At 55.0% G+C, this 26211-nt stretch overlaps 4 protein-coding genes across 13 annotated transcripts; 1 reads left to right on the top strand and 3 right to left on the bottom strand.

Annotated features, from left to right (window-relative positions):
* Window positions 1-885: 885 nt before the first annotated feature.
* Window positions 886-6714, top strand: B4GALT3 (beta-1,4-galactosyltransferase 3). Of its 6 annotated transcripts, none has more exons than XM_062192611.1 (9): window positions 886-968; window positions 1200-1325; window positions 1912-1986; window positions 2298-2571; window positions 3087-3322; window positions 3830-4020; window positions 4142-4264; window positions 5720-5824; window positions 5926-6714. In XM_062192611.1, the coding sequence occupies exons 4-9, from the start codon at window positions 2310-2312 to the stop codon at window positions 6197-6199; spliced, it is 1191 nt and encodes a 396-aa protein (XP_062048595.1). In that variant the 5' UTR covers window positions 886-968; window positions 1200-1325; window positions 1912-1986; window positions 2298-2309; the 3' UTR covers window positions 6200-6714. The 6 variants fall into 6 exon arrangements, with proteins under 6 accessions (XP_062048595.1, XP_062048590.1, XP_062048591.1 ...); XM_062192606.1 differs by having other exon boundaries at window positions 1841-1986; XM_062192607.1 differs by having other exon boundaries at window positions 1841-1986; window positions 2275-2571.
* An 81-nt stretch (window positions 6715-6795) lies between these two features.
* PPOX (protoporphyrinogen oxidase) lies at window positions 6796-10571 on the bottom strand. 4 transcript variants are annotated; one of them, XM_062192602.1, is made up of 13 exons: window positions 10243-10567; window positions 10056-10150; window positions 9786-9920; window positions 9529-9644; window positions 9207-9339; window positions 8770-8914; window positions 8458-8648; window positions 7989-8049; window positions 7688-7806; window positions 7499-7609; window positions 7250-7399; window positions 7079-7121; window positions 6796-6979 (listed from the first exon to the last, which is right to left on the bottom strand). In XM_062192602.1, the coding sequence occupies exons 2-13, from the start codon at window positions 10140-10142 to the stop codon at window positions 6831-6833; spliced, it is 1440 nt and encodes a 479-aa protein (XP_062048586.1). In that variant the 5' UTR covers window positions 10143-10150; window positions 10243-10567; the 3' UTR covers window positions 6796-6830. The 4 variants fall into 4 exon arrangements, with proteins under 4 accessions (XP_062048586.1, XP_062048587.1, XP_062048588.1 ...); XM_062192603.1 differs by lacking the exon at window positions 9207-9339 and having other exon boundaries at window positions 8770-8933; window positions 10243-10571; XM_062192605.1 differs by lacking the exons at window positions 9207-9339; window positions 10056-10150; window positions 10243-10567 and having other exon boundaries at window positions 6797-6979; window positions 8770-8933; window positions 9529-9660; window positions 9786-9875.
* Window positions 10572-11312: 741 nt separating this feature from the next.
* Window positions 11313-17251, bottom strand: USP21 (ubiquitin specific peptidase 21). 2 transcript variants are annotated; one of them, XM_062192600.1, is made up of 13 exons: window positions 17069-17251; window positions 15608-16228; window positions 14852-14911; window positions 14575-14695; window positions 14252-14363; window positions 13932-14087; window positions 13369-13433; window positions 13000-13103; window positions 12722-12808; window positions 12373-12451; window positions 12046-12153; window positions 11852-11966; window positions 11313-11663 (listed from the first exon to the last, which is right to left on the bottom strand). In XM_062192600.1, exons 2-13 carry the CDS (start codon window positions 16205-16207, stop codon window positions 11573-11575), a joined length of 1698 nt encoding a protein of 565 aa, XP_062048584.1. In that variant the 5' UTR covers window positions 16208-16228; window positions 17069-17251; the 3' UTR covers window positions 11313-11572. The 2 variants fall into 2 exon arrangements, with proteins under 2 accessions (XP_062048584.1, XP_062048585.1); XM_062192601.1 differs by lacking the exon at window positions 17069-17251 and adding an exon at window positions 16845-17012.
* Window positions 17252-17862: 611 nt separating this feature from the next.
* On the bottom strand, window positions 17863-22611 carry UFC1 (ubiquitin-fold modifier conjugating enzyme 1). Its single transcript, XM_062192599.1, has 7 exons — window positions 22515-22611; window positions 22240-22434; window positions 19464-19531; window positions 19165-19228; window positions 18809-18885; window positions 18477-18567; window positions 17863-18282 (listed from the first exon to the last, which is right to left on the bottom strand). Exons 2-7 carry the CDS (start codon window positions 22360-22362, stop codon window positions 18202-18204), a joined length of 504 nt encoding a protein of 167 aa, XP_062048583.1. The 5' UTR covers window positions 22363-22434; window positions 22515-22611; the 3' UTR covers window positions 17863-18201.
* Between the last annotated feature and the right edge of the window lie 3600 nt (window positions 22612-26211).

The raw sequence follows: 26211 nt of genomic DNA, 5'->3' as shown, positions 1-26211 counted from the left end.
TTTCCCGGTCCCCCACGTGGGTGCAGGGGCCCAAGCACTTGGGCCATCCTCCACTGCCTTCCCAGGCCATAAGCAGAGAGCTGGATGGGAAGAGGAGCAGCCAGGACATGAACCAGTGTCCACATGGGAGGCTTAGCCTACTAAGCCACAGTGCCAGCCCCAACACTATATTGTTTACATGCCTCCCTCCCCCAATGCATACACATATCTTTCTGAGGCCGACTATGAGTTGTTCAAGCCTTCTATTGTGTCCCTAGCGTGAACGTTTTCTAAGGAACACAAAATGGTAAGAGGTAGTGGAAACCACAAGATAAAACATGCTGCATATCAACGTGTCCATTTTACTCTAACATCTGGGGAAATAAATTTTTTACATCAAAGCAGGCGCTACCCTTTCCTTCTCTCAATGTTTCATTGTTTTATTAACTGACAGTTTCTATTTCAAGGCAACTTTGAACCTGATCACGAAACATTTTGATACTAAGTGGCACCAAGCCGCAGTGGGCGCTACTGACACACTGGGAGAGGGGCTCAGCCTGCTCCAGGCGGGCAGTGAGGTCTTCCAAGGCCCAGAAACCGTCCCACCCACCGGTCTCTCCGTCCGTTTCGGGCCTGAGGAAAATGAAGGCCTTGAGCTACTGCTTGCACAATTCTGAGGGGTGGGAAATGGGATTCCGCTAGGAGTCTGCAAGGTGCGCATGAGCCCCTGCGCAGATTCCCCGAAGGGTCAGGCCCCTTCGGGCCTCCAGTTTCACCACAACTGGCTAGAGCCGACGGAAGAGGCTCTCGGGGCCCAAGCACCATACTATCAAGTGCTGGGACCCCGAGCTGGGCTGGCCCAGGCGGCTCCGCCCACAGTCCCGCCCCGTGACGCGAGGCCCCGCCCACAGCGCCCGCTTCCAAGATGGCGGTAGCGAAGCCTGCCCGGCTGTCGGGGTGGCGGTGACGACTGGGAAGCAGAAACCGAGGTGCGTGGGCTGGGGACGGTGGAGGGAGAGGCCCCGGAGAAACGTCTGGGAGGTCAGGAGGGTGAGAAGTTTCAGCTAAGGGCTGGAGCCAAGCTTGAGCAGGGACGGGGTCCCAGATGGAAGTCTGCACGGGGGCCGGGTGGGCTCACACTGCAAGGTAGGGCAAATGCAAAGAGGAGACGGGCAGGGGAGGGATGTGCTTCGGTCCGACTGGGTTCTAACCCCCTGCAGAGCGCTGGCCACGCCCCTCCAGGTGAGCCCGCCCAGGTACCCCCGGCCGCCGCTGCCTCCGCCCTCCCTCTCTCCGCTTCTCCTTGAGCAGTCCCGCTCTCTCCACCCGGCCGGGACTGGGGAAAGGTAGGAAAGGTGGAGGACGCCACCCCCACCCTGCTCCCCGCCGCACTCCGGGGCTGATTGCGTGCAGGTCCCAGGTGGTCACGCACGCTGCACCTGCGGAGCAGGTTCCCCGGCGTGTGGAGAACGGAAGGAGCCTGTTTTCCTCTTCACCCTGGCTTCTCCTGAGGCTGCTCCACAGCCCCCTCGTGACCGTCTCGCCCCTCGTATGGCTTTTCGATCGGGGGCAGAGGGGAAGGTGGGCAGCAGTGTCTCCAGGAGCTGCCTCGTCCGCAGCCCCCAGACAAGCCCGTCTTGTTGGAGTGGGGGTAGGGACGGTTAAGTATGGACCGGACAGACGGTGTGGCACTATGGCTGCAGGACAGCCCGGGACGGGTGGGGGGGAAGGCGAGTTCATCATCTGCTCTCCTGCTTTCTTCCCACTTTCCCTCGCTTTCCCTGCTGGGAGACCGCCTGCCCCTTCTTCCTGATCTCTGCCCATGCAGGTGGCTGGTTATCCTTAACCACTTCTCTTCCAGAGGGCCCAGGGTCCGCTGGTGAAGCGCTGGATGGAGCCTTCCTCTGTCCTCTGTGACGTTTCCAATTTTAGATAATGCCTCACATCTCCGCCCCCCGGGGCCCTCCTGGAGTCCCCATGACCCCGAAGATGACAGCCTGAACATAGGTAAGTCTATCTTTGCCTCCTCTACAGTCGCAAGAGGGGTTCTCCCAACACTCTTGGAAATGGGACTGGAATGATGTAAGCATTCTTGGGGGCGGGGACTGAGTGTAGATGGTGGGAGGGGCTTGGGAGAGGTGGAGGGGAGCAGAACTGGGGGGAGTGACAGGTGGTGGTTGGGCTGTTTTCCTTGCATGACTGTACACCTGTGTGCGCCTTGTCAGCGACTTTACTCTTTACCCTGCCCGAGCACCACCCTTATCCCCACGCACTGATCTCCCTGCCTGTCCCTAGAACGCTCCTCTCTGCCTCCCCAGACCTGAGCCAGGATGTTGCGGAGGCTGCTGGAGCGGCCCTGCACGCTGGCCCTGCTTGTGGGCTCCCAGCTGGCCGTCATGATGTACCTGTCCCTGGGAGGCTTCCGGAGCCTCGGCGCCCTGTTTGGCCGAGATCAGGGGCCGACGTTTGACTATTCTCACCCCCGAGATGTCTACAGCAACCTCAGTCACCTGCCTGGGGCCCCTGGGGCGGCAGGGGGGCCTCCAGCTCCTCAAGGTCTGCCCTACTGTCCAGAACGATCTCCGCTCCTAGGTGAGTGCCAAAGGGAGGAGGAGGTGATGCACAGCACAGGCGGTGGGGACGGGCGGCCGGGGCAGGCGTGGAATGGCAGCACTGAATGTGGCACCAGGAGAGTAAGGTACTCTGGTGGCTGGGAATGAGGTGGAGGACACGCGGAATACAGCCCGTGCTCTTGCTCTGGGTCACAGCTTTCCATAGCCTGCCCATTTATGGACTTTCTGCTCCAGGCTAGGAATTGTTTCCCTTGTAGATGAGCCCTGGTTTAATGATTTAGTTGGAAGCCCTGTTCTCTCCCTCCCCCACTTGTAGTTTGCAACCTTGTGAGGCAGGAGAAAATAACACTAACCTAAGGGGACAGAGTAGGTAAGGGGCCTCGGTTGTCCCAGTGATGGGGGGCCCAAGGCTTATGAGATTTCCCACTGAACCCCAGAACCAAGCTGCCAGGGGTAGAAGTATTCCCAGGCCCCAATGCTTGTTCTGTTCCGCTTGGCCCTCCAACCCCTGAACTTGCCATTCCTTCCCAACAGTGGGTCCCGTGTCGGTGTCCTTTAGCCCGGTGCCATCGCTGGCTGAGATTGTGGCGCGGAATCCCCGGGTGGAACCAGGGGGCCGGTACCGCCCTGCAGGGTGTGAGCCTCGGTCCCGGACAGCCATTATTGTGCCCCATCGTGCCCGGGAGCATCACCTGCGCCTGCTGCTCTACCACTTGCACCCCTTCCTGCAGCGCCAGCAGCTTGCTTATGGCATCTATGTCATTCACCAGGTACCTCTGAGCGCCACCCCCACCCCGACTGTTCTGTAAGGACGTCTCAGGCAAATGCCACTTCACTCTCAGGGACCGCTGGGATCATTTTAAGAAGGCCGACTGTCGAATGTGGAGAAGCACCTGGCACTGCTCCTCCAGACTTGTTAGTCTCACACTTACCCTGTTTAGGGCATCCCCACTGTCCCATACCTTTCCATGACTTTTAGACTAACCTGTGCAAATTTGGACTTGGCAGATTTGGTCTAAAATTCTAGTTCTGCCATTTGTGACCTTGAGCAAGATACTGAACCCTCAAAGAAGAGGCAAAGAGCAGTAACTTTCACACTAGCAGTTCCACATGGTTGTTGGTGGTCAGGCACACACTGATACGCAAGAATTTGTCCAGTGACTTCTCCTTGCTCTACGTTGCTCTTTGCTATCCCTCTTTCCACTTTCATACATCAGGCTTCTCTTCTCAAGGCTACCAAAGACACAGCCTGATCTCTCTCCCTTGTCATCTTTCAGGCTGGAAATGGAACATTTAACAGGGCAAAGCTGCTGAATGTTGGGGTGCGGGAGGCCCTGCGGGACGAAGAGTGGGACTGCCTGTTCTTACATGACGTGGACCTCCTGCCTGAAAATGACCACAACCTGTACGTGTGTGACCCCCGTGGACCCCGCCATGTTGCTGTTGCCATGAACAAGTTTGGATACAGGTAGAGGGTGTGGCTGGAGAAGCAGGGAAACACCCCAGTGGAAGGAGGGGGACCAAGAGGATTGTGGGCAGGGATGTCTTCCCAGAAGGCTTGTGGAGTGCAAGCATCTTTCTTTCCCTAGCCTCCCATACCCGCAGTACTTCGGAGGGGTCTCAGCACTCACTCCTGACCAGTACCTGAAGATGAATGGCTTCCCCAACGAGTACTGGGGCTGGGGCGGTGAGGATGACGACATTGCTACCAGGTCAGACTTCCTGCCACTGCCTCCTTTCCTATTCCAGCCGGGTCCCTGCCCTTTGAGACCCGCCCTTGGCCATCGCCCTTCAGCCACTAACCGTTAGCTCCCCAGTCCTGCACCAAACCCATTCCTTCCCTAGTCTCCCCAGCTCAGGCTTCGCACACTGCTGCCCACTCTGTCCTCCCTCAGTCTCCCAGATCTGGTTAGTCCTACTGCTGGGAGAGGCAGTGAGATTGACAGGGAATAGCGTCATGGGTTTCTGAGCGGGAAAGGAGCTTGGGACAGTTTAGTGCTGCCTTCTGCTAGCATTGCTTCCAGACCACTTCCTGAGGGATGGGGGGAAATGGCTGTGCTCCATGCAGCCCAGAATCACTTTAAAAACAAAAGGCCTTGCCATTGGCGGGACGCCAACTCTTCTTTTTTAGCATGTGAAACATTCTAACCTTCAGCCTCAGCTGACCTAGATTCATGTCTGTGGTGTGAATACTGGGGCTTGGTATGCTGGAGCCACCGCCTGCCCTGCCTCTGTGTCCTCTGGGAGATGTGGATTCCCATCCTCTGTTTGTATGTAAAGCACCCAGCAAATGCTAAGTGGATGCATTCTTTTGGTTCCCAGCCAGGCTGCCTTCATTCCTTGCTTCTGGGCATCAAGAATTGGGGCTTATTTCACTTAAGTCTTGATTATCTGGTTCTACCCTCTTTTTAAAATTTTTCTTTTTAAAGTGTATTTATTTTTATGTACTTGAGAGGCAGAGCGCGCGCACACACACACACACACAGAATCTTCTATTCACTGGTTCACCCCCCTGGGCCAGGTCAACAGCAGAAGCCCACAACGCCATCTGGGTCTCCCACATGGGTGGCAGGGACCAAGCACTTCAGCCATCTCTTGCTGACTTCCATTAGCAGGAAGCTGGATTGGAAGCAGAGTACCTGGAACTGGAACTTGAACTCCAGTATGAGATGAGGGATATGGAATGCAGGCATCCAAGCAGCTGCATCACAACGCCACCCACCCCTCATTTTTTTAACACAGGGCCTAATGGGGCAGGAGTTGGGGTCACTCAGTCACTATTCCAAATAAGAATTGCCGAGCGTGGGTCAGCAACTCCCAGTCTTGTCCGATCCTTTTCCCAAAATGGCCTCTCCTGGGAGCCGCTCAGGGAGCAAAGTTAGGAGGTGCAGACCTACTTCTGCCAGCCGTTTACAAGGCCCCAGGAGCCTGGCACCGGGTCTGGAGAACTCGGAGACATCAGCCTTTATATTTTCTTTGGCCATTTCCTTCCATTTGACCTCCTCCCTCCTCCCACTTCCTGATAGCTTTTTCACCTAACTAGAAACAGTCGTTCTTTCTGGACAGAGACGTGTAATCCCTTCCTTGCGGGCCTTAGCTCCTGTCGTTTACCTGTCGGCAACTTTCCTCCACTTGGATCCTCCAAGAGCCGCTCGCTTTCCCCACAGGGTGCGCCTGGCTGGCATGAAGATCTCTCGGCCCCCGACTTCCGTAGGACACTATAAGATGGTGAAGCACCGAGGAGACAAGGGCAACGAGGAAAACCCCCACAGGTAGGGAGGGTGGACGGGTCCTCGGGGCTCTGTGGCCCCGGCCAGGAGATTCCTAAAGGTTCTTCCTTTCTGGGACTTAGTCTCCAACCTCTGACCCTCAGATTTGACCTCCTGGTCCGTACCCAGAATTCCTGGACACAAGATGGGATGAACTCACTGACATACCGATTGCTGGCTCGAGAGTTGGGTCCTCTCTACACCAACGTCACCGCAGACATTGGGACTGACCCTCGGGGTCCCCAGGCCCCTGCCGGTCCCCGTTACCCGCCTGGTTCCTCCCAGGCCTTCCGTCAAGAGATGCTGCAGCGCCGGCCCCCAGTCAGGCCTGGCCCTCTACCTACTGCCAACCACACAGCCCCCCGTGGCTCACACTGACTCCTCCCTCGTGCCCACCTGGATCATGAAACTGAATCCGAGGGGGGGTGTCTCCCCGCCCTCAGGTCCTCGCTGCTCCTGGAGGGATGTGAGGACCCTGCACGCTAGTGCTACGCTGGGGGCCGGGAGCCTCTCCTCACTGCTGGGCTGGAGCTGGGCTCCTCTAGACCTGCGGGTCCCTCTTTCTAGGATGACCTGCCAGGACTTATGACTGTGAATCATTGCTGTCATGATTTTAAGTGACAAATCCCGGGGGTCCCCTGCCCCTGGGGTAGGAGCAGGGCTGGACCCCAAGCCCCTTCTTCTTCCGTGGAGAACACTCTCCTCCATGAGTGATCTGCCTTCTCCTGGGACCTCTGTGAATATTTATTCTATTTATGGTTCCTGGGAAGTTGGTTGGTGAAGGAGGCCCCTCCCTCGGCACGTTCTGCCCGTGCTGGAGCAGCTCCCTCTTCTGGTCCTGGCTCAGGGGGCTGGGATTTTGATATATTTTCTAATAAAGGACTTTGTCTCGCCTCTGCTCCCACTTTCTGCCTCCCAGGCATACTCTGCCTCTCTCTGTCCCTCTCTGTCCTTATGCCCTTTGGGGACAGAACAGCCAGACCAAGCTAAGTTGCAGGAACTTTTATTTTCATGAGTGGGAGTCAGGTTCTGTGCCCAGGACACTGGCTGCCGCCTGGCGCCCACTCTCTATGCAGTCATTGACGGCAACCCCCTCGTAGGAGGCTCCGGCCAGCGTCAGGGGCAGCCTCTGAGCAGCCAGGAATTGCATGGCTGACTCTGGAAGGAAAGGAGGCAAGGAACGTTATGGCGGGGCGGGGGGGGGGGGGGGGGCTGGTTTCCGTGACCCTCCTCAGCCCAGCTGCTGTCCCAACTCACCCAGTTTTTGCCAGTGGCCTACTGTATACTGCGGGATGCAGTTCTGGGGAGAGAGGAGAGCATGCAGGGGAAAGTTTATTACTGAGGTCCCAGGCCTTGGTTGGCATACAGGAGCAAACACACCAGGCCCTGCCTTTGAAGGGGAGCTGAGGGGAATTTACGCCGACCCACCTTGAGCAGATGAACCAAGCAGTGACTCGGTGGCTCCTTCAGCCCTAACTGTGTGGCAGCTGCTTCCTGTGCCTGCTGTTGGAACAGCTCCTGAGGTAAGACACGGCCACTGGCCTCTAGCGTCTGTAACCAGGAACCTCCCAGCATCACCTAGAGAGGGAACACAGTGCTGACCAGCCCGGCCTGGCCTGCACTTGGGCATAGGGGAGCCCTTTGGAAATCCCGCTGGACAAAGTTTTCTTCTCTCACAGTCACTCGGAGGCCGGGGGGAGTCCCATCCTGCTCAGGGAAAGCAACTGAGTCATATACGATTCCCAGGACCCCTGGGTCTTCTGAGGATGGCACCAAATGTCCGAATCCCTGCAGGGGAGGAAATGCATGGGTCAGGAAGGAAGGGCTCCCGGAGCCCAGGGGCGCCCCTGCTCCCCTCCGTCATACCTGCACAGGCAGATGTGCTCCGTGATACTGCAGGTTCACCACTGCTACTGACACGGCAGTGATGGTGCTCAGGACACGAGCCAGAGGCGCAGCCTCAGCGGGCAGCAGCTTGCTCAGCGCTGGACGAGACCAGGGAGAGGCCTGGTTTCAGGAGGAGTCCCTACTGCAATTTCTTCAACCCTCTTTGGGATTAGACACCCATAGGGATGGCAGGATGGCCAGTTCAGGGGTGGCCCTGTCCCAGGGAAGTACAGCTATTGCCTGTGCCGGTTGGAGAAGGGGAAGATGGCAACCCTGTTACCTGGAGCTGGGATGGCACTAATAATGTGGTCAGCCTCCAGACTGCTGTCCCCGAGAGATACCTGAAGCGACAAACCATGTGAGAGACAAGAGGAGATGATGAGAATTTTATGGGTAAACAGATTTTAGCTGCCTCACTCAATTTCCAATGCAGTCAAGTGGCAGGAGAGACTGGGTGCTGACGCGGGATGAAGAGATGGAATGACTGTGTAGTCTGCACAGAAACCACGCCTCTGTACACCGCGGGGGGTGGGCCAGAGAGCGCCAGCAGCGGCCGTGGTTTCTTCCCCAGCCCTGAGCCACTTACAAGCACTGCTTCTAACCGCAGACATGCATCGAAGGGATTCACAAAGTATGTCTAAACAGCTCCCGAGGCAGGCAGACAATGAGTGACCCCAGTCCCATCAACCCTGGCCCAGTGAAACCACTCAGACACAGGCTGAGACAGCTTTATCAGTGGGCTCTCCTACCTTCCAGCGCCCTCCTGCTTGGAGGCTGAGCCCACAGACTGGCCGGCCTCTGAGAACCTGGACCCCTCTACTAGTCAGGTGGGTGTCGAGGGCCTGGGGCAACATCTCCAGTCCACCGCGGAGTGACCACTGGCTCCAGCGTTCAGCCCGGGCTTGGCGAATGAGTGCTGAGTCTGGCGGTGGACTTTGCCCTACAGAGAAAAAAAAAAAAAAAAAACCAGAACCATGAAGATAGTAGCACCCATGGCCATCCCAGTCCCTCACCTTGGCAGTCCTTAATGGCTTCACCCTTTAAAGCAACGCGCCCCTCACCTGCCCCCAGCAGCAGCCCCAGTAAAATGGAACGATGGGTCTGCTCAGCTTGGAAGAGGCTGGGAAAGCAGGACCTGATGCTGAGCTCACGGCTGTTGCCCGCAAACACTCCGCGGCAGAGGCTGTCCATGGCTAGAGACGCCACCTTAAGGGTGAGACTGGAACTGAGAGGCCAAGGAATAAGCTGCGCTGATTTCCACTGCCCCTGCTCGGTGGGGCCTGGGGGTGGGTGGGGTTTGAGTTGGAGGGCACCCCCGCCCCCCACAACTGAAGGGTGGGAAGAAAGCGGAAGCATCCACTCCCTACACTGCTTTGGGATCTACTGGGGGTGGGCAGAAGAAAAGCGGGCGTCCCCAAATGCTACAGAGGAGCCCCTACAGGCCAAGTTTCAGTAGGGGTGGGGCTCTGCAGTAGGTTGGGGCTTCGCGCAGTGTCACCTCAGGTCCAAGACGGCGCTGGACAAAACTGTGCACGGTCTCATCAGGCTCTTTGCCCCGGGGCTTGATCAGCTCCCTTAGCCCAGCCCAAAACAGAGGTTTGGAGAAAGGGGGTGAAGGGCGCAGGAGCCCCCTGCATGGAGGAAGGCACAGTGAGGAGGGGGCTCCTGAGTTACATCCCCCCCAAAGCCCAGCTCCGGAGGGTCCTTTCCACTCGTCTGCCCCCTTTTGCCCGAAGGGTCGACAGGGAGATGAAGAAGTGAAGCAATCGAGGGTAGGTGCAAAGTAGGATGGATGAGCCGTGAGGAGGCGAGGCTGTTACCTGAAGCCAGTGGGTAGGGCGTGCAGAGCGCCGCCTACATACAGGAACCTGTTCTGGGCAGCTGGGTGGTCTCCCCGGACAGGCAACACTTCTGAGTCCAAGCCAAGCTCGGAAACCTACTCTCCACACGCCCTCAGGAAGAGGAGAAACTAAGGAAAGGTCTCGCCCAACGATACAGTCGCCGTCCCCTCCACGCGATCCCCTGGTGAGAGCCCCCTCCACAACCTGGCCTCCTCGGCACTCCGCAGGCCTCTCACCATGACCAGGGTCCGGGCTCCCAGCGCTCCCGCCGGCCGAATCCCCCGAGGTCCAAGTTCAAAGACTGCACCGCCCGGCCCTCGGACTGAGCGGATCCAGCCTCCCAGGCGCTCGCTGCCCTCCACCAGGACCACCTGGCAAAGAGAAGGCGCCACTGCGGCATCTCCGCAGTCGTGCGGAATGAGGCGGGCCAGGGTCCACCCAGCTTTGGTTGGAAGTGAAGAAGAGTTATCAAGTGAGGTTCCCCCTGGAACTGGTGGGCCACTCACCTTAGGGGGACGCGGGGCCCGGCTCAGGTGGTAGCTGGCGGCCAAGCCGCTGATGCCTCCGCCCAGCACGACCACGGTCCGGCCCATTGGGAAGCCTGGGAGCAAGGGGGCGAAATGGACTGGCAGATCGGAGGGCGCCCTGGTCCCAGAGGCCCCGCCGGCTCCGCGTTCCACGCCGGCCACTCACTGCTTCGGGAGAAGCCAAGGCAGCTGGCGCGGATGGGTTAGTGGAACGGTGAGATCCCCGCGCAGGGGCCAGGACTCGTCGACGAGAAGCAGGGAACGAGAGAAAAGGAGGCGGTGGAGATCGTGAGACCTCACCCCGCCGGGCGTTCCGCTGAGTGGCTGATAAGGGCCACACCCACGCTATCTGCCTTCGCAGGGGTCGAACGGCGGCCTGCCGGCCCGAGCGTGGGGGCGCCCTGCCTCCCCACCCCTCACCCGGACAACAAGTGCTTCCAGACCGCCACTCCCCCGCCCCAAGACCTTCGGCCCCTCCGACTCTCCGTCCACTCTATTCTCGCGGCACGCGTCTGACTCTACTCCTCCTGCCTCTGGATTGGTGGGTCCTGAAGGCCCCGGATCACATTCACCAATGAAAACACTGAACGGGCGGTGACTCCGCCCAGTGAAACTGGAGGTTAACCGCTTCAGTGCCAAATGGGAGCGAGCAGCCGGGACAGGCCCTGCCCGTCCCAGGGCCCGCGCAGAATCCTGCAGCTAGCATTCTCCAGTTCAGGCGTCCCGGGCCCAGATAAGGGCAAGAGCCCTGGAGACAGGGCCTCGTGAGGTTTGGTTGTAGGGAAAATAGATGGAGACACTGGAGGCCAGTCCGCGGGGAGGCGGCTCCACAAACAGCTTCTTGATGTTAGCAACAGATCGGGCCTACGGGAGCTAGGGCCGCCCGGCAACGAACTGTTTGTCAACAGGGGTTCTTGGGTGTCTCGCCCTCGAGGGGCAGCCCCATGGCCGGAGAAACCCGTGGCCCCAATGCCTGCATTCCCTTTTCAGGCCTCCTCGGAGCTTTCCTTCTTCCAATACAAAACCTTCACTGCTCAGGCACACATGTCCGGGTCCACGCCCCCACCCCCACCCCCACCCCCACCCCGCGACCCTTCCCCTTGGACTTTGAGCGCCCCCCCCACCTGTTCAGAGAGAACTGGGCCCCAACAAGACCCCTGGGCCCAATTCATTTACCTCCATCCACCAGGCACAAATACAACTATGGACATCACTTTTTCTTAATAAATTTATTCACAAAAAAGTGAGATTGCAGAGGGTCTGGGGGCTGTACATGGGCCGGGGCCTGGTGAGCTCTGTACAGGGGGCTGGGAGACAAGGGAGCCTCCAGGTTGGAAGGGTACATTTTAATAAAAAAAATAACGGGAGCTACAGCCACCCCCTCCCCCCCTCCCTGATTAAAAAGACACAAAAATAGACGTCTCTGAGGTAAATGGGGAGACTGGGGCTGAAGGGTGTTGAAAGGGTTTCACAGGTGCCAGGGCTTAAAGGGACCGTCACAGGCACCGGGGCGGCTCCTGCATCAGTTGGTAGAACAGCACGTAGCCCTCACTGGACGCCACCTGGTTTTCACTGACAGGGGAGACACTAGGAAGGGAGATGGGGAGAGAGGCTTGTCACTGGCCTTGTGGAGTCCCTCCGCCCCACTCGACAACCCCAGGGCATCCAGGGAGCGCTCAGGAGAGACCCCAGCTCCCCTGTCCCCAGGCACTCTGCTGGCAGGGTGTCAGGGCTGCAACGGGAACGGGTGGGAGTTAAGAGGAGGCTGTTCTCACCGAGAGTCATTGTAGACATGCCAACCAGTCTGGCACCGGCACAGGGCTGTGTAGTGGCCATAGTGGACGCTGCCCGAGTGGTTGCAAAGGGCATACAGCTGGTATACAGGGCTTCCTGAGGGGTTGGAGGACTCCTTAGAACAGCACAGTGCCCCCTTCCCAGGGTTCCATGGGGCCTTCCCCGCCAGACTTACCGGCTTTGTCACTGGCAAAGTCCCCTAGGCTCAGTCGCTGCAGTGGGAAGTCTACACCTACTGAACTTTTCTTGATGGAGCCTCGGGAGGTGGAAAATCGATTCAGATCTAAGCCCTGGTTAAGGAGCATTTGGGAGGCGGGGGATCTCTAGAGGGGACTGTGGGCCTGAATGGTGTCCTCTCCCCGCCCCCAACACATACTGGGAGCCCTGGGAGGAGGGCTGGGGGTTAGGCTTTTCCTAAGGAGACCTCAGCTCCCAGTGGCCAGCCTCTGCAAGAGAACACAGGGGAGACAGCCTAAGAGGAATAGGAATAGGATTAGGATATGCAGCACGAGGATTCGGGGGAACCTCTGCACTGTCAGCTTTTTGGTACTCCGTGTTTTCTGCCGACACCGGTCACACACCTGAACGAATGCCAAATGGTGTTAGGTTAATGCGCTCCTCCCCCCAGGCAGCTCCAGCGCAGTCCACCCTCAAATGTGATGTGCTCCCCGTTGCTTCCGTAACCCCGGCCACACCCCCTCGCCCTAGGAGCACCAGGTTGGATACCAGAGGCTCCATCACAAGCCCAGACATGTGGGTTCTTCCCACACTAAGGCATCTCGCGGTCCCTTTTCCTCGGGAGGCCCCCTCCTGTCCCACCCTTGTTACATCCCTTGTGAGCCCCCACATACTGGGGCGTTCTCCAATTCTAGCTCTTCTTCCTTGGTGAAAAGGCTGAAACAATCCCGCAGAGACACCTTGCCCCCAGCAAATCCTTTCTGCAGAGCAGGGGGGAACAGGGAAGGGAGGGTCAGTGTGGTCTCCATTCCCTTTGCGGATTCTTCTCAATCAGTCCGGCTTCAGTTCCACTCCAGAGACCCACAGGAGTCCCGGCCACACTCTGGAGGTGGCTAGGGTCGGGTCACAGAACCCCTGTCCCATCCACCCCTGGAATCCTCTGGAATCCCACCTTGGGGATGGGCAGGGACAGGTCACAAAAAACCTCGAAGGTCGTGGAGCGATACCCACAGGCCTGGCACTTGAGACAACTTTTCAACTGGCCCACAAACAGGTCTGGACAGAAGCAAAGGGACAGAAGAACGAGTCACTGTTGGGGGCCTGACATGCTTTCTCTGATACCCGTCTCTTCCTGCCCCTGTACCTGGCTGGGTCCGTTCCCACCACCAACACTCCAAACAAACTCCCCATGCCGTTTCCGGTTTTCATCACCCGGTCCTGCTCTCACCCCCCTGACAGTGCCAGCTTTTCCTCCCTCTGGAGCCTGTGCACCCCTCCCCCACCCCCACTCGTGTTCCCACATTTCCCCCCCATTCCATACCCACAATCTTGCTGTCCTCTCGCTCCAGGTAACGTTTCCACATTAGGTTGGCTCGGTCATCGTCACTACCACACATCAAGGGAAGTGGGGAGCACCCATGAGGCAGCAGAAGCACTGGGAACCCCCAACCCCACAGAGCCCTGCACGCCACCCACACCCCAGCTCCTCCCCTGGACTTCCAGGAAAAGTCAAAGGAGTAATGCTTCAAGGGCCTTCTGGGGGAAATCCAAGGTGAAAGGAAAATGCACACAAGGGAACAGGCTGTCTCCCTCCACCTAGCTTCAAACCCTTCTAGTGAGCTCTGTTATAAACTGTCCCCTCCCTCCGGAGTGACGTTCCCGGCATATCTTCTGCCTCCATCTGCACCCCTCCGTCTTCCTCCCCCACTTCCTTCCTTTCACTTCTGCACTGCTTTTTTTTTTTTTTCACTGCTTCTTAAACCATGTTGTACGCTAACGGGTTTCCCAGCCCCTGCCACTTCAGTCTTGATAAGCAGTGTTCTGTGAAGGCTGCATGTCACTGCGGATCTACCGGGGACACGAGGGCAGGGACGCGGCCCTTACCTTAACTCAGGCTCCTCTAGCAGCGCCCCTCCTCGGCGGGGTGGAGTGGGAGCTGGACCGCTGGCCAGGATCGGGGGAGCCCGGCGGCCTCGTCGGTTGATTTCAAGGTGTAGTCGCTCCATGAGGAGCTTCAGGAACTCTTGGGCATCCTGCTGGCTACAGCCAGACGAGAGAGTGTGGGCCACGATCCGTGCTCATCCAGACATTAGCCCTGCCCAGATGGGGTCCCCACTTGCAGGATAAAAACATCTCCAGGCCCAGAACAATACTGCCCAGGCCCCCACCTGGCCTTACCCTCAGACATGGCCAGGCTCTCCCACCTGTATCCAGAGAAGGAGGGAACGTATTTCTGGAAGACGGCTCGGAATCGAGTAGGGTTCACAGCTTCGCAGGAGTCAGGGTGCCAGAGGGCACCGATCACATCTGCAAAGGCTGTCGGGGAGGGCGTGGGGAGGGGAGCGAAAGTGAATGTCTGGAAGAGGCCAGCACCGGAAGGCTCAGATGGCAGGAAAAAAAGCCTCTAGCAAAGCAGGCACTGGGAAAAATGGATACAGAAGTGCCCGACTAAAGGCTTGGGGGCCACCAGCACTGGCAGCCAGGGGGAGAGGGAGCTAAATGGAGGAAGCAGGAGTTGTTGCCCCACCTTCGGTGAGCTCTTGGGCCCGGCCCCCTCCAGGCACCTCTTGCCGGAAGTCCCTTCGCAGACAGAAGTCCCGAAGAGGCCGAGTGCTGCTCAGACACTGCAGCACGGCATTCAGGAAGCACTGGGGAGCGGGAGTGACACTGCCATCATCTCTCCAGACTCCACGTCCATACACCCACCCGCCCCGCCCCCACCCCCGCCGGGGCCTGCAGGTGCCCCTCCTGCCCGCTGCCCAACACACCTCCACGTTCCTTCTAGAGGACAGAAGGGCTCTCACCGTGTTTCCCAGATTTCGGAGGCCAACGTGACCGGAGCCCAGAAGCAGCGTGTGATGAGCCTAGGAGGCGAGGGTACAATCAGCAAGTTCCCACACGCTCTACCTGGCACCTGCTGCCCACTGCCTCCCCCACTCAACCTGTGCTTCCCTCACTGGGTATTCCAGGCTCCCTACCTCACTGGTCATGAGCAGCAGACCCATCACGGCTGAATGGACCACAGACTCAGCCATGGCTGTCCCCTCTGTGCCCCATTTCCTCCTCTGCCCAGCTAGTCTGCGTTGCAGCTCCTGGGGCAACTCTCCCAGCACTGGCATTGTGGCCCAGCTGCTCCCCACCCCCACCCTGCTACCCCCAAAACCCCCTCCTGCCCCCGTGGCCCTTTCCTGCTGGCTCCAGCTGCAGTCAGTCCAGCTCACTTCGCTCAGGAAAATGGGCAACCACATTAGCTCAGATGTGCTAAGCCCGCCCCTCTTCAGCTCCAGAGACTCATTAGGCAGAGTCCTAGGGGAGAAGGAGCAGCGAGGGACGGGAAGGATCTGGGGACTCAAATAAGAATTCTGAACACTTGGGTTAATTCCTTGGGAACCAAAATGGCACGCGATGCTGGAAAACCTGAAAAGGGTCTATGAGACCTTAGGAATAGGGAAGGAGAGAGTCCACTGGTGTAATGAGGGGCCGAGAAAGGAACTTAGGGAGAAGGGGATCGGGAGAGGCACACTGGAGGCACACAGGAGCATGGGCACACAAGTCCTCACCATCTTGTCATCAGAGTAGAAGGGTTCACAGGGCCGGGCAGATACCATGTGGAAGGAGCCGTGGGAAGGAGGGGGCTCTGTCCGTATGCTGAGCAGGGTGGGGGGCCCAGGAAAGCCCCCGAGGCGGCGGAGAGAGGTGCTGCGTCTCAAGGTGGGTGGCTCAGGCCGGAGTGCCAGGCGGCTCAGTGCAGCCCCTAGCTCTCCAGCACCACGGTGCCCTCCTAAGGCAATCCCCATTGGACGCAAGTCCCCACTGCTCACAGACTTGGAACGCGTTAAATTGGTCCGGGATGGCAGAGGGAGAGCCACAGTCGGGGGTGGTGAGCCAGGCAGGGGAACCCCATGATCTGCCCGAAGGGGTCCCCTGGGACGAGGGCCCGAGGTCCGTCCCCGTCCCAGCTCCAGTTTCTTGAGCCGTTCATCTGGGGGACCTGGCCGGGGAGGCAGAGGTCGTAACATGGGGTTTGGCCCAGGGACTGGGTTGCGGCGCTCCTTGCTGCGGGCCCGAGGGGCAAATGGTAGCTTGGATCCCACTCGGGGCTGGACATTAAGAGGTGGCTCTCGGGTCCGGCCCAGGCGGTGCTCAGAGGCCTGGGGCATTGTGGATACCACAGGCTGGACCTGGGAGGAGAAGAGAGGGTGAGCATTTGGGGATGGACAGCGATGGGAACCTAAGCTACAGTCCTAGCTTCTGCATGCACTGAGGGAGGAACCGTGTCTAACAAATCAGCTACTATTTCCCCAGTACCCAGCACGGTGCTTGGCACAAAGGAAATACTTAGTATCCTTCATCGACTAAGCAAATGAATGAATGGTAGCAGCCCATGCCTTTGATCCTTTCTGTATCCCCCACCCCCTCCCTCGCAGAGAAGCCAGCGGGAGTCTCTATAGGGGTGGTCTTTAAATCACCTATAAGCTCCTAACAAGGGCCTTCATACCTGGCTAGCCAAGTGCAATGTGCCCTGGGTCACTTAGGACCTCTGGTCAGACGGGAGTGCGGATACAAGGGTAGCTCAAAAGGCAGTATATTCCATCCTCAGCCCCCGCCCCTCCTCGTTGCAAATGAGGCAGACTAAACGGGCGACTTGCGACCCATTCCCTCCTCGCTCCCCCCCCCCCCAACCACTTCCAACCACTGACATGGTGTCAGGGCTCAGCGGGAGGGAGTGGTCCTGGAAGAAGGCACAACTCCTTGACCCCGAATCTCTGCACCTCTCCCACCACACCAAGGCTTTACCCGGATCCGCCCCCCTCGAGGGCAGAAAGGCCGAGGCCGCTGATTGGCTACGGGGTCCGGCGCGTATTCTCCGCGGTCGGGGAATGCTGTCCCTCCAGCCCAGTTCTCCCAGGCCCCGCTGGCTCGCCGGCACCTCGGCCTTTGTGGCGAGCGTCCTCTTGGGTCTTGCAGCAGTCTTCCCTCGGCCGCCCCCCGCCCCACGCCATAACGCCCCGGACCCGTACCTGTCCCCCGGTGAGGCGGCGGGGGAGGCCAGCTGGGGGCCAGGCCCCAGCTCAGGGCCACCCCCTATTGCCCCCGAGCAGCCCACCCGCGGGCCTGGCTGCAGCTTTAGCCGCAGCTGTTGCCCAGATCTCTCCCGCCGCAGGGGCCGCCGCCATCTTTGTTGGTCCCGCCCGGCCACCGGCCACCGGCTTCACCGTCTCTCAGAGCGCCTGCGCACCCACGCTCGGCGTCCTCCCACCCACCTCCTTGGCGCTTGCGTGGGCCCGCCCCGCTGGCTCCGCGGCCGACACCATGGAAACGCAGCCAACTTTAGGACCGCTAGTTCCCAGCCCAGCCCAGAGTGGCCTTTAACACTGCTGCAAAGCCAGTTTCTGAGGGATTGGGTCCCTTCGCCCTATCCCGTGGCCCAGCAGGGCGCGGCCCCGACAGTCGCAGGCTCGCAGCACAGATCCTTCCCAGACAACAGCGGTGTTGCTGTGGCTGCAAGCCTGGGTCTAGCCTGCAGAACAGTGGAGAAGCATCTAGCACTCCACATAGGGACGGGAAGAGTCCTGGAGGGCAAGGAATGCTGGCTCTGCAAAACCATTCCTCAGGCTCCTCGCAGGCCAAAGCAGTAGGGGGAAGCACGGCTCACCGCTAAAAGTCAACGGCAGATCGCAGCAGCAGGAACAGCGGTCAAACTCCCTTACACTGCCCGGCTCCTGACCACAGCACGTTCCATTTCCCCCTCCCTCCCAACCTCGTGTAGCTGTTCATGGGCCTCTATTAACAGCCACCAATGAGGACCACAGGCTAACCGAGGAAGCAGCTGTTTGTTTTATTGATGGGTTGTTTCCGAAAACGAAAAAGGCTATGTACACCCTCTATGCCTCCAGGATTTGCACCTGGGGAGGGCATAGAAATCGCCTCCGGGATTCCCAAGGCCCAAGTCCTTCCCTTCCCTGTGCAGCCTAATTTAGAAACTCAATTGTGATACTGTGTATTTTTTTTCCCTTTTCCCAGCAATGCCTGCTGCAGCTACTTAGTAACGTCTAGAGGAGGGGGAGTATGGGAGGGAGCAGTCAGATGAGTAAGAAGAACGATGCACAGGAAAACGGAAATGTAGTCTGTGGCGCCTCAGTGGCTTGATGTTTCACTGGCTGCATTTCTCTTTGTGCTGAATCACGCCTTTCTGGATCAGATCAGGGATTTCCACGGCCAGCCATGGACCCAGCTGCAATACAAGGGAGACCCTGTGAGATTACCACCACCCAGTCAATGCCTCTTGTTCCATCAGCGTCTCCCTCCTGGAGAGAGATGCTGAGTGAACATGCCCAGAGGACAATGTGGGTATTCCTTGTTTTACCCTGGGCTACTTGTGTTGTACCACTCAGGGCCTCCCCTTCATATACTAAAATACAAACTTACCCCCAGAGCCATGAGATGAGCTAGTCCAAACTTGGGCACATTCCTGGCCCACAGAGGTTTGAAGTGGTCAGTCAGGCATATTTTGCCACCCCTGTGAGAGGTACAAGAGGAAGGTGTTGACATGCAAAGTTCACCATAGCAGCAGCCTCTGCTGCTACGTGAAACAGGAAGACCATTGGCCAGAATTAAAAACCAAGTAACCAAGTACTTTGCTCAGGCTTATCAGAGGGAGGCTGCAGCCTTTCTGATGAGCAGACTCGGAAAATCTTCAGCCTCCTGAGTTCTTTCCTAAAGCTTTGTTTGACCTTTCCTCGTCTTCTGTGTGGTCCTACCTGTACATCTTTGCTGTCTTTCCATCCAGCTCAGGGACTGCAATTTCTGGAGCAGTGGTGGGATATGTGATAGGAATCTGGAGGAATCACAAAGCCTTCATAAGACAGAGACCAGGAGAGCAAGGAACTAATCTAATCAAGCACATGTGTTCCTTGGTCGGATTGAAATGTTCCACAAACTCCCTAAGCAGCCTGTACACACCAGGAGGTCAGTAACTGTAACTTACAGTTGCTTCAAACCTCGGCTTTCCCCTCCCAGTTGAAGAACCTTTGGTCCCTTCAAGAAAGATGACCTTGTGAACAATCACCTACACCCCTTCTACTAACCTTCCTATCTCCCACTCCAACACACTCACGTCAAACTCAATGTCAAACTCGTATTTGAGGAGATCATGGATGTACCAGCATTTCCCGAACCACCTGTAACAAAGACCAAACCTCAGTTCAGTGTTCCCTTTCTTTTCACACTCAATAACATCTGGGCTTAGGCCACCAGCCTGGAGGATTTCATGGGATGGGAACTGGGGAATTGTGAAGTTGTGAGAGTGGGGACAGCTAACATGAGACAGGGAAGCTCTGGCCGTGGCTTTGGGACACTAAAATGCTTAAGATAGGTGAGACTCCCAACCCAAACCTCCCAAGAGGGTCTGCCTACCGAGTGCCTTCCTTGTTGGACTCCAGTCGGAACCAGTCATTGTCCGCATTCTTGTTGTTCTCCACATACTAAAAGCAGAGAATGAAGCCTCTGAGGGGGAGGGGGAGGCGAGGGCAGTCCCCCACCAAAACAAAACAAAATGTGATCACTTTCTCTTTCAGTATGTTTTCCCAGCTTTTCTTTCTTTCTTTCTTTTTCTTCCCTTTTTTTTTTTTTAATAGGATGGGGCCGGCACTGTGGCTTAGTGGGTAAAGCCACCGCCTGCAGTGTCGGCATCCTATATGGGCGCTAATTCGAGTACCACCAGAGATACCCAGAGAAATGGTGAGGCAGAGAGAGAGAGGTCTTCCATCCACTGGTTTACTTCCAACTGGCCACAACGGCCAGTCTTTTTTTTTTTTTTTTTTTTTTTTAAGATTTACTTATTTACTTGAAAGACAGGAACAGGAGCTTCTTCTGGGTTTCCCACGCAGGTACAGGGCCCAAGCACTTGAGCCATCTTCTACTGCCTTCCCAGGCCACAGCAGAGAGTTCGATTGAAAGAAGAGCAGCTGGGACATGAACCAGTACTCACATGGGATGCCAGCACTGCAGGTAGAAACTTAGCCCACTATCATCTGTCATCTCATATGGGTACAAGTTCTATTCCCAGCTGTTCCACTTCTGATCCAGCTCCCTGCTAATGCACCTGGGAAAGCAGAGAAAGATGGCCCAAGTGCTAAGGTCTCTGCACCCATGTGGGAGCCCTGGATAAAGCTCCTGGCTCCTGACTTCAGCCTGGCCCACTCCTGTTGTTGCAGCCATCTGTGGAGTAAACTAGTGAATAGATAGCTCACTCTCTCTTTCTCTCTCTCTCTCTGCCTCTCCCTCTCTCTGCTTTTCAAATAAATAAATAAATAAATCTTAAAAAAAAGAAAACTAGACTGTGATAGACTTATTGAATTTCGAGTCTTGCCTGCAGTTGCATTGGCAGGACCAGTTCAAACAATTTCACAGGCCTCACAAGCCAATACGATTGGATGTTCCACCCTGCCTTAGAACTTCAGACTATAGTATCTAACTGTATATTGACATTTCTACCTTCATTTCACAGGCACCTCAAACTCAGCACTTCCATCTGGAATTGATAACGTTCCTTCAGACCCATTCCTCTTCCTGCACACTCAATCTCAGACAGCAGTGTTAGTAGTCACTGTTACCCAGGCCAAAATCCTGGGAATCAGCCTTGACCCTCTCTCCTCCATTCCACCAGTCTTTCTAATTTTCCCTTTGGAACGGTCTTCAGATCCTCACAACTGCCTAGCTTAGATCATCATCTTTCTTTCCCTTGGGTTAATGATGTATCCTTTCTTATCTTCTGCCTTCAATCTTACCCCTGCCAAGAACATTTTTTTCCCTCCATAATGTCATTGTGATTGACATAAAATCAAATATGGGGGCCAGCTTTGTGGCATAGCAGGTAAAGCAGCTGCCTGTGAGGCGGGCATCCCATATGGTCACCAGTTCAAGACCACTTCCAATCCAGCTCCTTGCTAATGAGCCTGGGAAAGCAGCAGCGGATGGCTCAAGTCAGAAGCTCCAGGCTCCTGGCTTTGACCAGGCCCAGCCTGGGCTGTTAGAGCCATTTGGGGAGTGAGCCAGCAGACAGAAGATCTCTCTTGCCTTTTCTCTCTGCAACTCTGCCTTTCAAGTAAATAAATAATTTTTTAAAAATAAAACACCAAATCTGACCATGTTATTCCTTAGCTTAATGGCTTACCAAAGCCTCCAAAATAAAATCCAAGTTCTGAAGCCTCTCTTTAGCCTTGTTTACCACTCCCTGCTTCACACTTGGTGCCCTAGCCGCTCTGAAGCACTCGCATTTCTTCATACACATCGAGCCATTTCTAGTTTCCATGCCTGTATTCACACTGACCTTATGCCTTGAGTATCCTTCTCCTACCCCTACATTTTAGAAGCTAACTTATGTTCACCCTTTAAACCTTAGTTCAAGTATTACTTCTTTCAAGACATCTTCTCTTAGTAAGCCCATACTGAATTGGGTATCTCTTCTCAAGCTGTCAAAACATACTAGCTGTTTCCGTGTCTGTCCCTGACTCTCCACTTAACCACTGTAGGACAATGTTTCGTCTACTTCAGTAGAATCCATATTATTCAGTTTTGCATCCCCTCCATAGCTGGTAAGAGGTGCATAATAAAATTTTTCTCCCGTGAATGAATACGTGGGAGAGCTGCTGGCCAACGAAACAATAGAGACCACTATATGGGAAACAAATTTTCTTCTCTTTCCATAGCAGGAAAATTAGCTGAGAAGTCTCGTTTCTAACTAGGAGCTGCGATCTGCAACTCTCTGCAAGGAATACCTGCTTGAGTTTTCAGCCCTCATGCGCGTCCCTCCCTCAGACAGAGTGGAGGGAGCAAAAAGAGGCAGACTTAAACCCGGGGCCCCAAGTAGTACTTTTTACCCTCTCTTCTACAACTAGGAGAGCAAACACCGGAGTCAGAGAGACACGTCACCTTCCGAGGAGGCGTGTCCGTCACGTAACTGCTGTGTTTAGTCTCTAAGTCTGGCCCCGCGGTGCTCCTAACCTAAGCTCTTCAGCCCCCTCCCCACCATCCCTCCAGAATCCCCCAGCCCCAAAATCGTCCCGTTTCTTTGAACTTGGGCGTTAAAACTTCAAAACCGGAAACGGCTTCCACACGGAGCCTATTTCTGAGGACACCCAATTACCCGCAACCCGTCCGAGACGCGGCTGGCCACAGAAATACAACTGACCCGGATAAGAGACTGATATTCCTCCTTCAGTCGCTGCACCCACAATTCTCGATCTCGGGGTCCGGCATTAGTCTTCAGCACTGGGATCTCAGAAACCACACGCCGTGTGGCCTCGTCCGCCATCTTGGTCCAGGGCACAAGGGAATCACGGAAGTGGTGTTACCGGTATTTAGGCTCAGAGTACCACCATCTTTACTATGGGAAGGTGAGGCGTTAGGTCTCTTTTAGACGTATCTAAATGCAATCTAGTTCCTCATAATAAAGAAATTTGTCACCTGGTCACCTGCTTGTGGGTGCATCAGGAAGAACGGAGTAGAAACGGATTGCCACTTCTTGAATACGGTACCTGTTATTAAAATCACTGGCAGGCAGCTCAAGGGTGACTTCCGTTCATGCTCAGAATAGCGACCTCAGGAAACTCTTGCGGGCACCTCCCCAAACCCCGAGAGTTGTTTCTGGCTCTTCTAAGGCACTCTTCAGCCTTCCTGAAACACACGGTTTTCGTGTTTCCACTTTGAAGAAACTTCCTTAGTTTTACATGAACTCCGGTGAGGTGGGAGAAGCCGAAGCAATTATCCATCAGAAAGGTGATAAACTCCTGGATAATTATTAGAAACGGAATCAAAGTACAGTTACACTCCTGCCGCCTCTGTCCTGAAGATGGAATTGGAGAGTCCTTAATCACTGCTACAGGAGTGTAGAAGTCACTGGAGGGGCTGATGCTGTGCCCTAGTAGGCTAAGACTCCGCCTGCGGCGCCAGCCTCCCATATGGACGCAGGTTTGAGTCCCGGCAGCTGCACTTTCCATCCAGCATCTCTGCTATGGCCTGGAAAAGCAGTACAAGGTGACCCAAGTGGTTGGGTCCCTGCACCTGCGTGAGAGAACCGGGTCAAGCTCTTGGCTCCTGGCTCTGGATCCGCCTAGCTCCGGCTGTTGCTGCCATTTGGGGAACAAACCAGCAGATGGAAGACCTCTCTCTCTGTGTCTGCCTCTCAAATAAATAAAATAAATCTTAAGAATAAAAGTCACTGGAAAACTTGGCTTTAGCTAGCCTAGAATAGACATTCATGGACAGCTCTAGACATTTTTTTTAGTGTAGAATTAACTCAACCAAAAACAAATCATGTGCACAATGAGTATTCTGCAATCCTTTGCAAACTTTTATACCTTCCAGTTTTTTTTTTTTTCCCTTTTTGACAGGCAGAGTGGACAGTGAGAGAGAGAGGCAGAGAGAAAGGTCTTCCGTTTGCCATTGGTTCACCCTCCAATGGCCGCCGCGGCCAGTGCACTGCACTGTTCCGAAGGCAGGAGCCAGGTGCTTCTCCTGGTCTCCCATGGGGTGCAGGGCCCAAGCACTTGGGCCATCCTCCACTGCACTCCCGGGCCACAGCAGAGAGCTGGCCTGGAAGAGTGGCAACCGGGACAGAATCCAGTGCCCCAACCGGGACTAGAACCCTGTGTGCCGGCGCCACTAGGCAGAGGATTAGCCTGTTGAGTCACGGCACCGTCCATCCAGTTGGTTTTAAAACCTAAACATAGGCCAACTGCTTGCATTGCTACATCCCATATGGGAACACCAGTTGGAGTCCTGTGCTCCTCTTCTGATCCAGCTCCCTGCTAATGTGCTTGGGAAGGCTGCAGAGGATGTCTCAAGTGCTTGGGCTCCAGTAACCCCCATGGGAGACCCAGATGGAGTTCTGGACTCCTTGCTTCCACCGGGACGAGCCAGGGCCATTATTGCCATTTGGGGAGTGAACCAGCAAATAGATCTTACTCTCTCTGTCCACCACCTCCCCTGCTGTAGCTCTGCATTTCAAATAAATCTTTTAAAAAGTATTCTAAAAGTAGAAATACAAAGATTTTAAGTATCTTGTTTATTGAGTCATTCCAAGCCTGTGGCACTAATTTTGGATGCTGTTCTAGTAATCAACAAATTCTATAGTACATCTACAAATTTGATAAGCTTGCTACATCTTGTCTAATAACCCTAGCTGAAACCTCTGCTGAAAAAAAGTGCTGGGGCTTGCGTTGTGGTGTAATGGGAGAGGCTGCCACTTGTGGGTGCTGGTTCAGGTCCCAGCTGCTCTACTTCGCATCCAGCTCCCTGCTTATACGTCTAGGAAGGCAGTGGAGGATCGCTCAGGTGTTTGGGCCCTTGCACCCATGTGGGAGACCCAGAGGAAGCTCCAGACTTCTGGATTCAGACAGACCCACTTCTGGCCATTGTGGCTGTTTAGGGAGTGAACCAGTGGATGCAGGAGCTCTCTCCCCTCTCCATCTCTAATTCTGCCTTTCAAATAAATAAATAAAATTCTTTCTTTAAAAAGAGTGTTAGAGCAAATATTCTTGTCTTGTCCTGATTTCAGAGGGAAAATGAGTCAGTATTTCTCCCTGAAGCTTGATATTAGGTGTAGGTTTTTCATAGATTACCAGATTCAGGAAATCCCCTTCTGCTTCTGGTGTGTTGCCAGTTTTTATTATAAATGATGCTAGGGTTTTTTTTTTTAATGCATTTTCTGTATGAATTGAGATGATACTGTGGTTTCCATCTTTTGTTAGCATGCTATATATTTCTTTCATAAAAACTTGGATAAGGCTAAGACAAAGCTTTGTAATATTTCACTAAAGATCTCTCTCCCAGGGTAAACAAAGTCATTCCATGTCAGGTATATGCACGTGGTGTGGTACAAAGAGAAAAGATTTGGAATGAAGCTTTGTAATTTAATTGTCATAAGACTTTGGAGAGTTATTTTAACTCTGTAAAATGCATTTTCTTGCTCTTAAAAGGAGATTAATTATGCTTATAGGGCTGATGTAACTACATATGCCATGACCCTTCATTCATTCACTTAACAGACTTTCAGTATAAAATTCAGATAAATGGCTTTTATATAATTAGTGAAGTCAGACTTACAAAATCTTACTTGTAACATCAAAGCATTAAAGTGATCAGTGCTAGCTGGTGTTGCTCAAAGGCAGTCAGGAAATGGCTAGCCCTGAGAATATACTTCCTCTATAATGACCATAACATATTTTATAAGGTTTTTAATTGTCTTGATATCCTGGAAGCTCAATCAAGGTGGGGATTATTCTTCAATATTGTTGGATGCTATATTTCTTTTTTTAAAAATATTTATTTTATTTATTTGAAAGAGTTACACAGAGAGAGGAGAGGGAGAGGGAGAGGGAGAGAGAGAGAGAGAGAGAGAGGTCTTCCATCTGTTGGTTCACTCCCCAATTTGCCACAACAGTCAGAACTGCGCCGATATGAAGTCAGGAGCCAGGAGCCTCTTCCAGGTCTCCCACATGGGTTCAGGGGCCCAAGGACCTGGGCCATCTTCTACTTCTTTCCTTGACTATAGCAGAGAGCTAGATTGGAAGAGGAACAGCTGGGACTTGAACTGGTGCCCATATGGGATGCTGGCACTTCAGGCCAGGGCTTTAACCCACTGTACCACAGCGCTGGCCCCAGATGCGATGTTTCTAAAACCTAATAGAGTGGCTGGCACAGATTAAGTAGTCAATCAATACTTTAAGTATTAGTGAATATCTTGACACAAGATAAGCATCAGAAATGCTGTCTTTTTAAAGCTGCATGCTGTTTTTTTTTTTCCCCCATTGGTTTGAAAAATTACATTAGATCACTTAAGGAAGTAAACCTAGGGCCAGCACCATGGCACATTAGGTTAATCCTCCACCTGCGGCACTGGCATCCCATATGAATGTCAGTTCTAGTCATGGTTGCTCCTCTTCCAATCCAGCTCTCTGCTATGGCCTGGGAAAGCAGTAGAATATGGCCCAAGTTCTTGGGCCCCTGCACCCACATGGAATCTTCCATCGACTGGTTCATTCCCCAAATGCCTGTAACAGCCAAGGCTGGGCCAGGTCAAAGAGCCTAGAACTCTATTCAGGTCTCCCACCGGGGTGGCAGAGAGCCAAATACTTGTCTGCCCAGGGTGTACATTAACATG

Source organism: Lepus europaeus, chromosome 5 (genome assembly GCF_033115175.1).
Source record: "Lepus europaeus isolate LE1 chromosome 5, mLepTim1.pri, whole genome shotgun sequence".
Taxonomy (NCBI): domain Eukaryota; kingdom Metazoa; phylum Chordata; class Mammalia; order Lagomorpha; family Leporidae; genus Lepus; species Lepus europaeus.
This window is presented reverse-complemented; position numbering and strand designations above follow the sequence as displayed.

Bases quoted from the DNA above. Each gene is read 5' to 3' on its own strand.
- B4GALT3 (XM_062192611.1), top strand. From the start codon at position 2,310: ATGTTGCGGAGGCTGCTGGAGCGGCCCTGCACGCTGGCCCTGCTTGTG. The intron at 2,572-3,086 runs GTGAGTGCCAAA...CCTTCCCAACAG, and splicing joins AGAACGATCTCCGCTCCTAG to TGGGTCCCGTGTCGGTGTCC. The intron at 5,825-5,925 runs GTAGGGAGGGTG...TCTGACCCTCAG, and splicing joins AACGAGGAAAACCCCCACAG to ATTTGACCTCCTGGTCCGTA.
- PPOX (XM_062192602.1), bottom strand. From the start codon at position 10,142: ATGGGCCGGACCGTGGTCGTGCTGGGCGGAGGCATCAGCGGCTTGGCC. The intron at 8,649-8,769 runs GTGAGGGGCGCG...TTTTCTCTGTAG, and splicing joins GGGGCTGCTGCTGGGGGCAG to GGCAAAGTCCACCGCCAGAC. The intron at 7,610-7,687 runs GTATGACGGAGG...CCTCCCCTGCAG, and splicing joins GAGCACATCTGCCTGTGCAG to GGATTCGGACATTTGGTGCC.
- USP21 (XM_062192600.1), bottom strand. From the start codon at position 16,207: ATGCCCCAGGCCTCTGAGCACCGCCTGGGCCGGACCCGAGAGCCACCT. The intron at 14,912-15,607 runs GTGAGGACTTGT...CTCGCCTCCTAG, and splicing joins TCTACTCTGATGACAAGATG to GCTCATCACACGCTGCTTCT. The intron at 12,452-12,721 runs GTATGTGGGGGC...GCATTCGTTCAG, and splicing joins TAGAATTGGAGAACGCCCCA to GTGTGTGACCGGTGTCGGCA.
- UFC1 (XM_062192599.1), bottom strand. From the start codon at position 22,362: ATGGCGGACGAGGCCACACGGCGTGTGGTTTCTGAGATCCCAGTGCTG. The intron at 19,229-19,463 runs GTAGGCAGACCC...TCTTTGTTACAG, and splicing joins TCCAACAAGGAAGGCACTCG to GTGGTTCGGGAAATGCTGGT. The intron at 18,568-18,808 runs GTAGGACCACAC...TACCTCTCACAG, and splicing joins AAGACAGCAAAGATGTACAG to GGGTGGCAAAATATGCCTGA.